Source organism: Rhamphochromis longiceps, linkage group LG18, assembly GCF_057381845.1.
Source record: "Rhamphochromis longiceps isolate RC_006_pf linkage group LG18, R_longiceps_female_GT1.1, whole genome shotgun sequence".
Classification (NCBI taxonomy): domain Eukaryota; kingdom Metazoa; phylum Chordata; class Actinopteri; order Cichliformes; family Cichlidae; genus Rhamphochromis; species Rhamphochromis longiceps.
Window position 1 is genome coordinate 476,600 of NC_140574.1, and position 18,335 is coordinate 494,934.

General features: G+C 42.8%; 1 protein-coding gene across 1 annotated transcript; it reads right to left on the bottom strand.

The window, feature by feature from the left end:
- Positions 1-12,777: 12,777 nt before the first annotated feature.
- On the bottom strand, positions 12,778-16,274 carry LOC146647292 (uncharacterized). Its single transcript, XM_085390167.1, has 5 exons — positions 16,210-16,274; positions 16,049-16,097; positions 14,336-14,491; positions 14,040-14,132; positions 12,778-13,092 (listed from the first exon to the last, which is right to left on the bottom strand). The coding sequence occupies exons 3-5, from the start codon at positions 14,405-14,407 to the stop codon at positions 12,778-12,780; spliced, it is 480 nt and encodes a 159-aa protein (XP_085246293.1). The 5' UTR covers positions 14,408-14,491; positions 16,049-16,097; positions 16,210-16,274.
- Positions 16,275-18,335: the final 2,061 nt, after the last annotated feature.

Here is an 18,335-nt window from a genome sequence, read left to right on the forward strand (position 1 = left end):
CAAAGTGCGTCCCTTATTAGCTCAATACGGGACGTGTGCTTTTGTTTCGAAATACGGGACGATTCCGTATTTTAAGGGACGGTTGGCAACCCTAGCCGGTGTCCTGCAGGTTTTAGATCTCACCTTGGGTCAACAAACCTGAATCACATGATTAGTTCCTTACCAGGCCTCTGGAGAACTTCAGGACATGTTGAGGAGCTAATTTAGCCATTTAAATAAGCTGTGTTGGTTCAAGGACACATCTAAAACCTGCAGGGACACCGGCCCTTGAGGCCTGGAGTTGCCCACCTCTGGTGTAGAGGGAGAAGAGCTGATGGTCTGGTGTGGGATGTGATACTCCTCAGTCTCACCTGCTGTTGCCTGTCCAGCAGGAAGCTGGTGTTCCATGGAAAGGTGGAGGTGGGCCAATCGAGAATCTGTGGCAAGATCTGAAAACTGCTGTTCACAAACGCTGTCCATCTAATCTGACTGAGCTGGAGCTATTTTGCAAAGAAGAATGTGCAAAGATTTCAGTCTGTAGCTGTGCAAAGCTGGTTAGAGACAGACCCCAAAAGACTGGCAGCTGGAACTGCAGCAAAAGGTGGTTCTACAAAGTATTGACTCAGGGGGTGAATAATTACGCACACCCCACTTTGCAGTTATTTATTTGTAAAAAAATGTTTGGAATCATGTCTGATTTTCGTTCCACTTCTCACGTGTGCACCACTTTGTGTTGGTCTTTCACGTGGAATTCCAATAACATTGATTCATGTTTGTGGCTGTAATGTGACAACATGTGGAAAAGTTCAAGGGGGCCGAATACTTTTGCAAGCCACTGTATGTCATTTACTGTAGCTATTGGTTATAAAAGCTTTAGGTTGTGAAAAACTTAATCTGGATGTTTTTACGTATGTTCTTTTTGAAAATACTACAATTTGTATTTTTATTTATTTTTGTTTATTTAAAAAAAATAAATCAGACATTACAACCAGTTACTCAGTGCTTGAGTAGTCTTTTCACCAACTACCTGTCACTTTTACTTGAGTAGTAATATTTTAAAGTGACGCTACTCTTGAGTACAATTTTTGGATACTCGACCCACCTCTGGTAAGGAGTAGAAAGTACAGCTACTAGTTTAAAAAAGTAACAAGTAGTCAGGAAAAATTACTGAAGAACAGATACCTGAGAATTCTACTTAAGTACAGTAAGTATTTGTACTTTGTTACTTCCCAGTTCTGGTGAAGAGTGTGTGAAGTGTGCAGGTGGGCTGCAGCGCGTCTCAGATTACACGGTGCCAGCTTTAATCCCTGAGCCTCGGCGAGACCTCTGCACTCCTTTCTAAGCAGACTCAGGCCTGAGAGCTCGGCCGTGCATCAAAGAGTGAATCTCATGTTTGAGGTCAGTGCTGCTGCGCACATGCTCAGTCTGTTAGAACAGATTCAGGTGTCAGCTCTGCCGTCACGGATTCACTGCACATTTGGTTTAAGGCTGCATTGAAAGAGAGGATGACAGATGACACCTGTGAACAGGTGACTGTGGGGACCACATATGGAGCACCAACGTTTGGGAGAAATATCAGGCTCTGTGATATCATCGGGTCTTCATCACCAGACACCTGCTGCAGTCGCTCCTCATCGTCACAGGACTGGAGGATGTTATCAGCAGGCAGGTCTTGGATAGGAACGGGCTTTATGAGCCTGTGCTGTTTCTGAACTCCACACCTGCACCCAAACAACGAGAGCACCACCCAGAGGACAAACCTGCTCATTACAACAGCCTAACATTTTAAAAGTCGCTGAAGCACGTTAGTAAACAGCGAGGACGTGGGTCCCGTGCTTCACTTCATAAAGATCTCACCAACAGAGTGAGCTGTCTGCTTGTATGCTTCTACCCCACTGAAGAGTTCCGGTTAGAAACCAGCGTTTCAGCTTTTTAATCCTTTTTTTTTTATTGTTTTAAATGTTTCTGCATTTAAAACCTCCACAGTAAGTAGATCAGATCGAATGATTGATGGGTTGGTGTTATACTGAGTCAGGGCCATTCGTTTTTGGATAACAGAGTCCGAATCAGAGAGACTATCAATCCCAGAGGGAAATTGAGTTGTCATAGCAACAAATATATAACCAACAACAAGCGCTCGTATAAAACGAGCGTAGAAGCAGAGATATTGATAGATAACTATGAGGTGTGACTAATCCCGTTCCACATGTGTGGATCTGACACCAGTGGATGAATGACAGCAGCAGAAGGAACGAGCTCCTGTTCCCTCACACAGCCAGGCTGAAGGAACCTGTTGCTGAAACTGGGAGTCACTGATCACCTCCTCCAGGCTGGGAGCTTCAGAGCTGCACACACTGAAGGATCTGAGCCGGCTCAGACTCTTTCTGTAGGCAGCGTCCGGCCGGCAGACCTCTCCAGCTTCTCATCCAGTTGAACGACACATTATTTGTAGTTTTGCCTCTGTGATCCACCACAGGGGATTTTAAACTGATCAATCAAGCTGAGACTGATGTGCACACTTTCAGTTTTTATCAATAAAACAGTAAATGTCTTAATACTCGTTCAATCAGGTAAGTAAATCCCAACGTTGATTCTGTTCATCTGGATGTTTTCAGTGGGAGAAACGTTTCATCATCATCAGGTGACGTCTTCAGTCTCAGCTGCCTGCAGGTTTCCCCAACCTTAGAAACAGGACATTTGCACAATGACTGCTCCACTGAATGAACAGTGGGCTGGTTGTCCTGTGTATAAGGTTAGAAACCTGCAGTCAGCTGAGACTGAAGGATCCACGACTGTGACAGACAAAGGTTTCTCCCACTGAAAACATCCAGATGAACAGAATCAACCTCCCGGGATCAGTTATTGTTTAATGAACTCTTCAGGAATTACGGCCATTTTATACACACTTCTATAACTGGAGCATCATTTTAAATAATTACTCTTCTTAAATACTCGTGTACATACTGACTTTGTTCATATTTTAAAGTCATCTTTGGTAGTCACTGTTTGTTTGTGCCACAGTCAGATGAATTCCCGAGTCTAATATGAGTTTAATATGTGTAAAGGATTTTATAACCCACCCTGCCTGCACTCTCTTCTTCTCCTCTCTGCTTGACCCGACGTATTTGCCTCTCTTTGCTACCTGTAGCTTCACCTGTCCACCCGTATTCTGTCTTCTTTCTACTGACTTTCAGTCTTCTTCTCTCCAGAGCACACCTCCACCTCTGCAGGCTCTCCTCCACCCGCTCTCACCACAGAGACGCCTTCAGTCTGTCCGTCAGCACTGCAAATGAGAAGGACAGATCCCTGATGTAATCCCACCTTGAAGCCATGTGTCACTCCTCACAGACTTGTTTGCCACTCCTGACTTCCTCATGCAGTACTACGGTTCCTCTCTCAGCAGCCAATCATCTGCTTTCTCTGATCGACAAAGACACAGTAACATTCCTCCTGACCTTCTCCATCAGCTGTCAGAGCAAACATCACACCTGTAGAGCTCTGTCTCTACAGAGAGTCGCTCTGAGGTGATGCAGGCGGTCCCGGGTCTTTGATGCACTGTTTTTCTGAATCATCGTCTTTGACTTCAATATTTGTCTTTTGGTTTTTGTTCCTGTGTTCCTGTGCTCCATGTAACTCACTCCCTCTGTCTCCCCGGTCAACTTCCTGTTTTACTTTGACAGTCTGCGTCCTACGTCGAAGTTTTCTGTTTTGCTTCCTCCCTGTCTCGTCATGTCTGGTAAGTCGCAGCTGTGTCTCCCTCCCGTTTGCTATTTCCTCGTTCCCTGCGTCCCTCGTCGGATCGTCTGTTTGTCGTTCCCGGTGTTTTGTGTCTCTGTCTCTTCATTCCCGCTTGTGAGGTTTTTGGAAACATTTTCCACTGTTCCTCGTGTTCTTTATTTTAAGTTTTGTTAGTTCCTTTCTAGTTATTCCTCACCTTTTGTTTGTGTTTTTTTCAGCCAAACAATAAAGGCTTGCCTTTTGTTTATCCCACCCCCACCTCCATGTGTCTGCACACGGTTTGCCTCACGAACCACGACCACAGTGTCTGTAACAATGACTGTAGAAAACATGGACGACGCGACAGCACCTCCTACCATTGTGCAAAAATGAAGCCAAAATATCCCTCTTGTGGAGGCTGCCATCTTGCAAATTTGGAGCCAGAGTCTGCGCAGTAATGACTTGAGGTGGGGCGACTGTGTAACGCTCCCGCCCACGCACCTGCTGGACGTGACCGCAAACACGCCCCCCTACACTTTTTACGTAGCCTGGCGGCTTGAGTTTTTTGCTGGTTTACCACGACTCGTTTAATTAAGGTAAATACAACCATGTCACTGTTATAAAAAAAGACACACAGCTTATCATCTTATAGCTCTAAAACATCTAAAATCGCTCTGTTGTTAATTCGTTTGCTAGATTAGCCGTGTTAAGGGTTCAAATATTGAGGAGGGATACAGGAGGCAATCCAAATAACAACACTGATCCGGCCGGGTGGAGTCAAACGATGATTTTAATGAACACACGTGTGGGAGATGTACACTGCAAAACATCAGCTGTAGATCTCTCTTAACAATACACAAAACAGTTATTTTATATCATCAGGGAAATTTATAACGCCCCTTCATGCGTTAAGCAGATACAATATATGCATACGTCAAATCAAAACCACAATGACTTTTAGCACAGTTTGAAAAAGCAACATCGCCTCATCCCAGGTGTCTTCCTGTCGCTGCCGGACCCTCGCTTATCGTCTGGAACATCAGGCACACATTCTGCAACAAACTGTTCTTTTGCAGTGTTACGACTGTGATCGTAATCATGTGTGAATTTGAGTGTCCAGGTGCTCTTCCGGGATTGGTGCATCCAGGGTGGATGGCTCACACCGATTGGCTGAGGACTGGGAGGCAGCGGATAAAAAGAGACCGCCAGGGACTGCCAATTCATTCATCCTCGGCCCAACCCAACCGGCAGACCGTTCACTGTGTCACTATATTATGTTAATGTAAGAGCATGGTCTCATCAGTGACAACGATGAGGCCGCCTACAGGGAGGAGGTGGATCGTCTGGCTGAGTGGTGCGACACAAACAACCTGCTGCTTAACACCGAGAAGACCAAGGAGCTCATCGTGGACTACAGGAGGAATGCTGACCCACATCCACCCATCCACATTAAGGGGACGGCTGTGGAGCGTGTGAGCAGCTTCAAGTTCCTGGGAGTCCACATCTCCGAGGATCTCACCTGGACGACCAACTGCTCCAAGCTGGTCAAGAAGGCTCACCAGCGCCTTTTCTTCTTGAGGACTCTGAGGAAGAACCACCTGTCCTCAGACATCCTGGTGAATTTCTATCGCTGCACCATCGAGAGCATCCTGACCAACTGTATAACAGTCTGGTACGGGAACTGCTCTGCCTCGGACCGGAAGGCGTTGCAGAGGGTCGTGAAAACTGCCCAGCGCATCGCCGGAGCACCACTTCCTGCCATAAAAGACATCTACAGGAAGCGGTGTCTGAAAAGGGCTGGGAAAATCATCAAAGACCCCAGTCACCCATCACATGGACTCTTCACCCTCCTGCCCTCTGGGAGGCGCCACAGGAGCCTCCGGACTAAGACCACCAGGTACCGGAACAGCTTCTTCCCCACAGCTGTCAGACTCCTGAACTCTGCCTCCTGACATCTGACCCACGTTAACACATGGACTGAACATACACACACCCACAATGGACAACTGTACCCTCAAACACACAATAATAACATGGACTGAACCACCACTCACAACCACCAGCACTTTATATAGCCTCTGTAGAAACTATCTACACCCTCACTTATCTTAACTGCACTACTGTATAGCTCTGTGTAAATAATCATTCTGTACATTCGATAACCTTTAATCCTACAACTGTTTACAACTTGCATAGTTCCCATTTCTGTATAGCTGTATATCTCAGATTCTGTAAAGTTATTTATTTCATATTCTGTATAGTTTTTCATATTTATATCCTGTTCATATCCTGTACATAGCTTGTACTCACTACAGCCTGTACATACTTATAGTTATAGAATATTCACAACATACTTCATACCGTGTACATTATAACATACCATAATAGACCCATTTCTGTAATATACTCACATATCTATATTATTGCTTTTTTTTTTTTTTTTTTTTTTTTTTTTTGGCCTGTCCCGTTTGGCTCTTTTGCATCAGAATTGTTGTCTAAAGGCAAAGAAAGATGCCCAACGGATTTACTTTACCAAACTGACCATCCCAGCCTTGCCGTAATGGTCCATTTGATTCACCTTTTATTGTTTCTTTTATTTTCACTTACTGAATACGGGACAGACTTGACTGGGGGAAAGAAGGGGAGAAAGAAAGAGGGAAAGAGAAACAGCTGAGAAGAGGGACGGGGGAGAAGGGCAAAAGACAAAAACCAACAGAACGGGCAGAGAAAAAAAAATGCATATATCAGTCACCTGGATCACCTGCTGAGAAAGAAAAAAGAAAGCAAGCAGAAGAGAACAAGAGTAATAGAATAAACAACATCACAATGATATATGGGAATATGACAGTAAATACTAAATGTTAAACATTATTGTGCAGCACATAAGATCAACAGAACACAGTGTGCTTTGAGGTAGGAGCCAAAAAGGGTGTAGTTTGTGGGTGTGATCACCCGTGTGTACACCTGTGAGCATGGACGCGCTTGTTTTTTGTTTTTTAAAAGGTTCCTTCATGTAATAATCTGCTAGAGGGTGTGGGGGGGCCACAGCCCCGTCCTCCAGGGCATGAAGCAGGTGTGGAGGAGATCAAAACTCCAGACATCCAGAGGCCCCCAGAACACAAGAGACCAAGGAAGACCAACAGAGGGGCAGCTGCGCCACTGTCCCGGAAAGAGCTGAGGAGAGTCCCAGATGAGGGCTCACTCAGCAGCCGCGGAGCAGAAGCCAGGGGGAGTTGCAGTGACGCGCCCGTGAGCTCCGCCGGCAGCCAGCCGTGCCTGAGTGACCGAGCCCCAGGCCGAGAGGCCGGGGGCACCCCACCTCCGAAGTGGCCCGAGCGAGCCCCAGGCTCCAGGCCCCGATAAGCGGCCGCCAAGGAGTGAGCCGGTGTGTACCTGGACGCCCATCCCCGGACACAAAGAACCACCAACGCACCGATGTCTGAGGGGGTCCGCCACTGGCAGGGGAAGTGGTGGTAGGGGGAGATAGGCCTCCAAACCTTGGAGGGCCTGAGATGTCCCCAGAGAGGTGGCGCCTGACACCCAACCTGACATATAGACACAGATATACAGGCACACACAGATACAAACATCCATTCCCACCCTCATGCTCTCATATGCACTTACTCCACACTCAACCAACCTGGAGACAGACATAAAGAGACGTTGTACACACGATCACACTCCCCAAGCGTACTCTACAAACCGGGTCTAGGTGCCCCCGCCCCTGGAGGGGGGAACTGCACCCAGACCCAGGTGGTGTTTCCCTTTTCCCTGCGGTGGGGGGAGGCAGACCGCCCCGACTCCGCAGCAGCAGGAAGGCTCCACACTCCAGACCGCAGTCGGACGGCCAACTCCTCCTCCTAGCCCCCCTGCTCCAGCAGGTCGCAGAGAATGGGGGTGAGAGAAGACTCCAAACCTCCCTCCACCCGCTCATTGTAGTGTTGATGCATGTGTGTTTTAAGGTGCATTTAAAACCCAGGAGGGCTTGGAGCTACCTGCCAGAGAGCAGCAGGTAAGCGCATGGTCCCTCCTGCTAGCCCTCAATGTCTATGTGTATTTAAAATTGAGAGGTGGGCAACGATGCCAGGGGTGGGGTGTACACCCTGATGGTACTTTGGACTCCGTGTATCGTGCCCACCCCCAAGATCCTATATGTATGTGTAATGAGAGTGTGAGTAATGTGAATGTCTAAGTTGTGGGATAAAATTGAGGCAGAGGCAGCCAGAAGGGGACAGGGGGGGGGGGGGGGGGTAGCCTCCTCTGCACCCTGGTGACATACCCCTACTCCAAGGCCCTGCATGTGTGGGTGGTTGTGGTGGAGCGGGAAGAGGGAGGCAGCTGGAGATGGGGAGGGAAGGAAGGGAGGGGCAAGTGACCCCTCCCTGGGGCCAGCTCCCCCGCTGACCCCAGTAGGCACCCCCACACTCCGCGACCCGCCAGGGAAAGGGGGCCCAGGCCCATCCAGACCGGGGCCCAGTGCAGCAGCGCCGCCCGGCCCCACAGAGCCCGGGACAGTCCACCCAACCCCACCACAGAGAAAACTGCACCCACCCCACCATCCACTCATCTTCCAGACTACATAAGACAATAAACACCCAGGCTGAGATCTTCCTCCACCTCTCCTGTATCTCCCCCTCCTGCAGAGGGAGCTCCTGAGGAGAGGAAAGCTCCTGCAAGATGTGACAATCTCCCCCACCAGTTGAAGAGCCCCCCAGGTGGCTCGATGCACCGGCGGCACCCTGCTCCAGGGCTGGGCCCCCATGCACCCACCCGCCCACAACCCCGGCAACACACCAACCAGGACCCAAGCCCCCGAGGCCCGGTCCGGGTCCCAGCCCAGAGACGGAGCGCCCCCAGAACCTCACGCCCATCCCGGACCCACCCAGGGGCAGCCAGGCTACCAGGTCAGTAACCCACGTCCGTCAGCACAGACCCTCCCCTAGCCCCGCTGCACGCAGCCGCGAGGAAACAGTCACCTGAGAGCCAACAGAGCCCCTAACCGGACATGACCGCTACCCCGGGTTGAGCCCCCCAAGGAAGATGCCTCCGGGGAACCCCCCGACGCCCTAAGCCTGTCCCTACCCCCACACCAATCACAACAGTGAAGGCGGGACCAAACTATGACCCCCCACCCCCACTAGGTGATGGAGCTGATCAAAGGAGCCCAGAGCAATTGATCTGATGTGGTGGCAGAGGCTGTATCAAGACTAATGTAATCTAATAGATAATTTCTATATTGGTTAGAATTAAGATTATTTTTATTTTTCCAGTTCATGAGGACTGTTTTCTTGGCTATGCATAGGGCAGTGAAAACCATATGGGCTATATTCTTTTCTGAAGTGACATTATCTAAGCTGCCCAACAAACACACTAAGGGGGAAGTTGGAATGTTACATTTCAGACACTTCGATAAGTCTTCACATATCTCGCGCCAAAACTTCTGAACTGGTGGACAGAACCAAAGAGCGTGGATATAATTGTCCGGTGAGTTGGTTTGGCAGTGTGAGCAGTTGTTGGTAGACCTAAAGCCCATCTTGAACATCCGATGACCTGTATAGTGCACTCTATGTAATATTTTGTATTGAATTAATTGAAGACTGGGATTTCTAATTAGATGAAAGGTTTTTAAGCAAATCTGAGACCAGAAGTTTAGGTCTAAGTTAACTGATAAATCCGCTTCCCATTTTGCAATAGGAAGTGATATTGATTCATCTGTTTTAGAAAGCATTCTGTATATTTTGGATAGTAATTTGGGGGGTTTAAGAGTAAGAAATTGAACCACACTTGGTGGTGTTTGTAGTTCAACTTGACCCGGTTTAAATTTCTTTTTTACTATGGATTTAATTTGTTGATATTCTAAAAATCTTTTCTTGTTGATCCCATATTGTGTAACTAGTCCGTCAAATGAAATAAATTCTGTTCCTTCTAGTATATGTTCTAAATATTTGATTCCTTTACCACTCCAATCTGAAAAGTTTATCATATTATTGTTTTGTAATATGTCAGGGTTGTTCCAGATAGGTGTACGTTTGCATGGGATTAATGAAGACGCCGTCAATTTTAGAAACTCCCACCATGCTGTCAGAGAAGAGCTGATGTTGATGCTTTTAAAGCATTCATGTCGTTGGATGTTTGAGCTGATAAATGGTAGGTCTGAGATCTCTAGATTATTGCAGAGTGCTTGTTCTACATCTAGCCAAGGTTCATCTAAGAGGGTGTGTTTTAGCCATCCTGAGATAAACTGAAGCCTGTTGGCTAAGAAGTAGTGCTGAAAGTTAGGCAGTTCTAGTCCTCCTTTATCCTTGGTCTTTTGTAGTGTTTTTAAGCTTATACGTGGGGGTTTATTTTTCCAAAGGAATTTGGACATACATGAATCTAGAGATCTGAACCAATCTTGTGGCGGTTTAGTTGGGATCATTGAGAATAAATAATTTATTTTTGGTAAGACCATCATTTTTATAGCGGCAACCCTTCCCATGAGTGATATGGGTAGACATTTCCATCTAGCCAGATCATCTTCTACCTTCTTTAAAAGTGGGATATGGTTTAATTTAGTTAGATCTGCAAGCTTGGGAGAAACATTAATACCTAAATATTTTATATTTCCCGATTGCAGTGGTGTAGAAGAGGAATTATGGAAGGAGCAATTAATCGGTAGGACTGTAGATTTTGACCAGTTAATTGAGTAATCTGATATTCTTGCAAAAGAGTTTATCAATTCAATCACCCCAGAGATATTGGTTTGTGAATTTTGGAGAAAGAGTAACACATCATCCGCATAAAGGCTGATTTTATGTTCCACGTTCTTGCATTTTATGCCCTTAATTACTGAATTCTGTCTAATTGCTGCTGCTAGTGGTTCAATAAAAATTGCAAATAGTGAAGGGGAGAGTGGGCATCCCTGCCTGGTGCCCCTCAAGAGACAGAAGCTGGAGGATGTCTGGTCATTTGTTCTAACACAAGCTGTTGGGGAATTATATAATATTTTTAACCAGTTTATGAAAGAGGATCCAAAACCAAATTTGTGTAAAGTTGCAAATAGAAATTTCCAGTTAACTGCACTACTGTATAGCTCTGTGTAAATAATCATTCTGTACATTCGATAATCTTTAATCCTACAACTGTTTACAACTTGCATAGTTCCCATTTCTGTATAGCTGTATATCTCAGATTCTGTAAAGTTATTTATTTCATATTCTGTATAGTTTTTCATATTTATATCCTGTTCATAGCCTGTACATAGCTTGTACTCACTACAGCCTGTACATACTTATAGTTATAGAATATTCACAACATACTTCATACCGTGTACATTATAACATACCATAATAGACCCATTTCTGTAATATACTCACATATCTATATTATTGCTAATATAAATTGTAATATATCTATATCACTAAAGCACTTCTGGATGGATGCACACTGCATTTCGTTGCCCTGTACCTGTGTATGTGCAATGACAATAAAGTTGAATTCTATTCTATTCTATGTAGGGGTGGACCACCTTTTTGTTTGATCGGTTTTCTCCTGTTTTTGTTAGGCAGGGAGGAAAGTGATTGTGGTTTGGTTTAGTTCTTTTGAGTAGGTAAGTTGTGTTTATTCCTGAGATAGGTTACCTTTTGTTTGTTGTTTTGGCCTTGGGTTCACCCTGAAGTTATGATGCTCCCTTCCTTTGTTTAACTGCACTTGTGGTAAATAAATCACTGTCACAAAATGTTAAGTGTGTGACGTGCTGCTTGGGGTTGGACGGGGATGGATCACCCTTTATGTTGTGGTCTGGCCGCGCCTAGACGGGCCATAACATGCAGGGACAATTTTTCAGTCACAAGCAAAATATGATTACACTTTCACCTATAAGTGAGTCTATCTACACTCAAAAAAATCTGTTGTTGGATGAACACAATTTAATCATGGCACCCTTTTTGCACACAATTTAACCAAGTACAATAAACCCTTTTCGATCATGTCAAACCAACACATTTAGCATTTGGTGGTTTAATGTAATCAGATTACGTTGGATCAACATACTATACTTACATTGATTTGAAGTGATTTATTTAAGTATGTAGAGTGAAATTTGTTTTAATTCATTCTACACAATTTAAAAAGTTTAGGAAAACAGAATTAAATCTTGTTGTTTCAACAACTACTTTGTTAATCAAGTCAATGATTTCACTCATTTCAACCAAATTATTTCAATTAGATTTGTTTACATTTGTTACACATTTAGAAACCCACTACTTTACAAAAAAAGTCACAATCAGATTATGATAACATTATCTTTATTAACTGGATTTAGTGGACAATATAAAAGCTTACCATTTTTGTACACCTGCAAGCATTATGCCACTTCAAAAGGTAAAACGTTAGAATACTTATTTACATAGGTAATATGTTGGAACCAAAGCTTCCACAACTAAAAACAGATGCAAAATTTGCTCAATATATCGACTGCATTTTAAAAAAATTAAACTAAAAGATAAAAAATACATCTCCCACTTGGCAAGTTAAAACATGTGACAAAATAGAATTACTATTGTGTGAATTTGGAAAAATAAAATAATTAGAAATAATTTGGGGGCAGTACAACAACAAAACAATCCATAGGTGATGAAAATCTATATTTGTTTGGTGTATCTCATTGAAATAATTATTAGTTTGACCAATTTTTACATTTCTGTATTTATTTTTTTAATTTTGGTTGCAGTCCTCCACAGCTAGCAATATAGTTTTGCTGTGTTTTAAAACATGCTAGCAAGCAAAATGGAAACAATAATACAGTGAACTTAACAGGTGGCAGTGGTCTTAAACTTTACAGGACCTTGACACATAAACACAACATAGTACTTCTGTCAGTACTTCTGATCCATTTTGAGCCATCTATATAAGGACAAACAAAAATCATCTGCAGTGCTGTATAAAAGGTGAATTGCCCAACAGAGAGAATCCAAAAACTTTTAAAAAAAAATTTTAAATGAAAGAAAAAAATATAAACAACTCAAATATTAACATTATATATTGGAAATCACCATTGCACCAATGAACCATTCAAGACCTATCAGTCATTTTCAAGTGCCCTCACCCCATAAGCTTGTTTTTCAGAAACTGTGCCTTTGAAGACAGCTTTTGTCCATCAAGATTTAAAAGTATCTTCTGGAGGACTTCAAAGGTGCATTTAAGTTCTGGTGGGTAGCTCAGGTTCAAACAGTATACGAGTCCAAACAACAGAGCACATGCTTGTGCAATGTTACCCAAATCAGTGTTAGCCTCCACACCCTCAATCAGGACACCAACGTCCTCTGGGTCATCTTCAGGTTCAGCACCCTCCTTCTGGATGACGTACACCCCCATCACAGTTTGCTCCATGCAGCTTTTTGCCTCGCTGTCCGTATCCTACATGAAAAAATATAAGACAACAAAGTAAAATTTAAGAGATTGTTTAAACAACTGTTTCTATGCTGTTCATAAAATCCAAGTACTGTAGTTAAAGTAATAAACAGAAAATTACACCACTAAAGTAGTTGTTAGTAATTACTCCAATACATAAATTATAAAATACACCTCTCATGTCAAAAGAGGTGGCATAATTGACCTCTCACCGGCCCCTCCCCCGAAAGGGCCATTGTCCAATTACACATTATAGCAACCGTTACTGTGTCTGACAAACATTAACCTCAAGCAAGATGGAGAAGCGGTGTGCCCACCGATACGCCGAGAGATTGTGTCTGGAGGAGTTGTGTTCTTTCCATTCACAAAGTCAAAAACAACGTGAATGGATTAAACAGTGTGTATGGCCCCATTCCCAGGTAACTGTACCGAACATTATGAAGCATGTCTGCTTGCACATTTGGGTACCCATTGGTGCGCAGAGGAAACCATTTGTTTGTCGGACGTAGCAAGAGTAACTTAGGGGGACAGGACTCGAGAAAAGGCTAACTCAGCTGCTAAAATAAAACAGGTATAGAAGTGTTAGTACTAAACAGCTCAAAGTTCATAGACATTTCTATTTACAAATACTGATGACCATAGCAATGAAAAAACAACAGGACTTGTTTTAATCCAAGTACAGATTCAAAAGCAATATTGTCTTGATGCATGTTAAATGCATTGTATGTTTGTGTATCAAGTTTAAGTAGGCATAAATTTCTTTCCTTCCAATACCAAATCCCAGAAATTCTTTATTGCAACGCTTAATACTGTTTGGTATTCAAGACATCCTTTCCCCAATACCAGGTGTCTTGTTGCTAATCTCAAAATTTTAATTTTAACGATTTGCATTTGAGGCAACGTCACAATTTGTATGAGAATGTTACGGTCAACATGCTGTCACAGTGACTCACCAAGTACTCCTTTATTAACTTCTCATAGTCTTCGTTTAGGTAGATGCACAAAGACTTCAAGATGCATGCTCGTCTGGTATGGATGTTGTCATGCTGGAGAGGAGGAGGAGATAATATGAGCCAAAACCAGGCTGTTTTTCTTAAAGCTATGGTAATCAGTTAACTTGCATAATTATTCTTTAGGTTAGAACCTGGCATGTACCATTTGTTAAGCTGAAACAAAATTGACAACTTCATCTCCAAATAAAAGTTATTTTTGCTGCCTATGACAAAGTCTACTCAATCCTAATACAAACCTTGGAGATGGCAAGCATGAGACCTCTTATTTTCTTTCCACGTGTCCCTCCTTTGGTCAGAAAGATTTCCATTAAGCGTGGCGCGTATTGGTCAAGCTCGGCAAAGAAAGTAGATAGCAGAGGCTTTGTGGTGATTCGCAGAAACTCCTTGTCAATCTGCAATAGAGAACAAATACATTGATTAAAAACTCAACTGTATATTTCACTCACTTCACATCTAAGCTGACTAAAGCTGCTTTTAGAAGTGTGTAGAACATGAATCAGTCTGTGTCAGATCCTGAATTTGAAATTTCCACTAAAGTCACAAGTAAGAGGCAAGTGGAACCAAGATCTGGGCCATTTGCTTTTTGAAGTTTGCAAAGACTGCTAAATTGCACCAGTGGTAGTTCACTCTTTGCAACATAGTATGCTGTTCTAAACAGATTTTTCAGGTTTATTTTTAGTATATTATTTGCAATTGGTGTTTGTTCTGGGAAAGATATTGCAGACTGAGCAATAATCCATTTCTAATGGGGGCCTTTCTTAAAATTACTGGTCCCAGTAACAAAGGCGCTTGTCGACTCAGGAATCGAGGGAAAACCAACAACACACCCGGCAGAACATTATGTTATTTACACGGGTGCACATAAGTGGTCCGCATGTGCGCATTCGCTGTCAAAATAAAAGACGCGCACCAGATAAGAAGTTGCAACGCGCGTTTGCATCCATATAAAAAGCACTGTTTTTGTCCGCTAGAGTGGGATTTTCACGGCACATTCTGCACCACATCTGTGCGTTCATCATTTGTTTGAAGCCAGCTCACCTCCTTCAACCACTTTTCTGAGAATACGCGCTTCTTTTGTGGTTCGGACTCCTTCTGACATTTCTTTGGAGGTGGAGGAACACCAAAGTAATTGCTTAAAGGAGCTTCTTGACATCTTTAAGAGTTCTAAACAAATGTCTGTCCTCCTCCTGAAAATCTTATGTACGCAAGCACGCGTTGCAACTTCTTCTCTTGTGCGTGTTTTTTTATTTTGACAGCGAATGCGCACCTGCGGACCACTTATGTGCAGCCCTGGTTATTTAGCTCGTCATATTGCAGCCACAGAAATCCTTTTGTCCATGAAACCATAAAGCTGCACTTTCTTTTTGCCTTATAGTCTGATTTGTCATAACGTCTCCGTTTTGTGGTAAGCTTTTCTTTGGCTGTCACTTCTTCACCCTGACCTGTCTTATTTGGCTCAGCAGAACTGAAATATATATCTTCCTGCTTTTACACACGCACTCACATAAGCTCAGCGATTCTCTGCGCGATCAACCTCTCACATGTTTAAGCTGCGGGAGATTTCACTTGTCATGCTTGCATAGTAAGCTAACGATTGATAAGACGATGTCAGAGGAATTGGTGCGCAAATTATCCTCACTCACAGATCAGTCCTGTCGCTCTCTATACACAGTTCGCACGATTGCAAAGTGAAAGCAAAAAACAAGCGCAAATTCAAACGCGATTTCAATATGTCACATATTGACAGTGGCTCACCGATGCCAATGATATAATTACCCAGCTACATTTCCGAAAGAATGCAAAAGCATTGACATATATTTTTCCTTCCTACAAAAGCCGGACGGGCAGGGCAGAGATAGATTTTGGTAGCCCGACTGGAAAAATCGCTAGCCCCGGGACGTCGGGCTAGCGATTTTGCGAGCCCTGTACAGCGTTTCAATAATTTGTACCTACTACTCTCCCTGATGGAACAACGCTTGCACTGCCACATACAAGTCACTGAAAGAAAAAAAGAAAAGCAGTTTTAAGGATGGTTTTATTGGCACCTTTTTTTCCACTTTGATTAAATCATAAAACTATCATAATAAATATATGATGGTAAAAGGCTTACCATGTATTAAAGAGGAGGCACAAACAATCAGAAAAAGGGGTCAGCTTTCTTTGTGGTGTTACTATGGTAAAGAAAACAGACAATTATTTTATAAAAATTCCAGTGGATTTTTTTTTACTTTGTTGCAAATGTATAAAAAAAAAATACAAATACATATAAATACCTCTTGCAATATAAAATTCACAGATAAATATCCAATCTGTTGCCAAATGTAATAGCAGTGTTTCACACTATGCAATAAAGATGCTGGTAGTTTCGGTAAAGGTCCGACAGGCAATTTTCATAACTATCCGCCATTGCCTTTTCCTCTGACCTCGTGTTTATGCTCTTTTTCCCATGCACTAGCAATCAAGTCAATTCGAAGGATGCAGCCCCTGAATTTGGACACAGCTAATATTTAGCAACTCGCGCATGCTAGTTTAACTTGCATTACTGTGAGAGGCCGAATGCTTAAAATAAAAGGAGAAAGAAAGAAAGAAAAAATGCAAATAATAATAAAAAAAGTGAACAAAGACCATGTCTTGCAATAACCGTCATTTAAAACCAAAGTGAATGCTAACAGAGCTAGGTAAAAGTTCAATGAGACAACCATACTAGCTTTAGCTAACTTCATTTACTTTGAAAGTGAATTACAAACGTGTTAAATATTGAATTAAACATATCAATAACCGCTAAAAACACTATAAGACTAACTGCAAAAACAGGTAAAAAAAAAAAAAAAAAGAAAAACAATGAAGTGGAAATGCTAATAATAGTATAAATATACCCAGAGCTGATTAGAAATCAGGTATTAGACGGTACCGATTGGCACCGTCTAATACCAGATTTTCACTGCATTTGCTCCACTCCCGCTGTCTAATGACAACTTACACATTTGGAATTAAAAACATTGTTAAACAATTAACGGACAGAACAACTTCGTTTGACTAAGATATTTTGAGTTATTTATTACTTACCTGTATTGTGGAAGATTCCGCAGGGGGAAATGGCAGTTCACTGAACACATAACTTTCTCCGCGTTCCCGCCTTTTCACTTCTGGGAAGTTTGAGCATGCGCACTAGGCATCGGTGCCTTTTCACTTCTGGGAAGTTTGAGCATGCGCACTAGGCATCGGTTTTAGAGTTGTTGATTTAAAATAATTACATTTAATTGAACTGAAGAATGCAAATCTAGTTCATTAAACTTTTTGTTATTTTATGTTAAACCAACAACTGATAATGATTTAAAAACCTAAACTCAATATGTTCATGTTAAATAGACAAATGTCTATTGAATTAATCAAACAACTGCCTTAGTTGACTTTTTTGAGTGTACAGTGTGTGTATGTGTCAACCTGAAATGCACTCAGTTTCACCTCTCACCTCACCAGTTAAACCTTGTAACCTTTCCACCAGACCAGAGGCTCATCCTTATGTGTAACAACCTAACTGAAACTATATGTGTAATATACTGAATAAATGTTTTAATCAAGAATCTCTACTAAAAGCTTAATCAAAAGATATAAATGAATAAAAGACAATAATGAATAACCTGGTTATTCAAATAGCATCCTCCCAACAGCTCCTCAAAGTAACTTACACTTAGACTCTGCGTTAGTTTCACTTTCACAAGCACGCTCTGCAAAAGCCTGCGCTTCCTGTCTACTGTGGCACAGAGTGTACTCAGAGTTAGGCCTTTCTTTTATAATGCAATATAATCTGCATATAAACATTTAAGATTATAGATTTAACTCAACAGTTTAAAGTGGTTATAACTGCACCTGTAATAAAGGCTAATTGGGTACCAATATGTTTAAACATCTGAATGCAATATCAATATTAATTATTAATGCAATGGTAATGATGATGATTATAAACAATAGCAGCAAAATATTTCTCTAATCCCCACGCTCCCTCTCTTGGTGACCCTCTTTCCTTGAAAAGAGGACTGTGTCATTGTGAAACTTTATGAGCAGCGTCCTCCTGAAATGCGCTAAAAACATTGTGAGTAACGTCCTCCTCTCTGCTTCTTGATGCTCTCTGGTCGCTATGGTAACGCGTAAATAGTTCTTTCAAAATTAGACACTCGACCACAACACGGGAAAAGACCCAGGGAAACCGACTCAACGGTGTACAGGAGACACTGT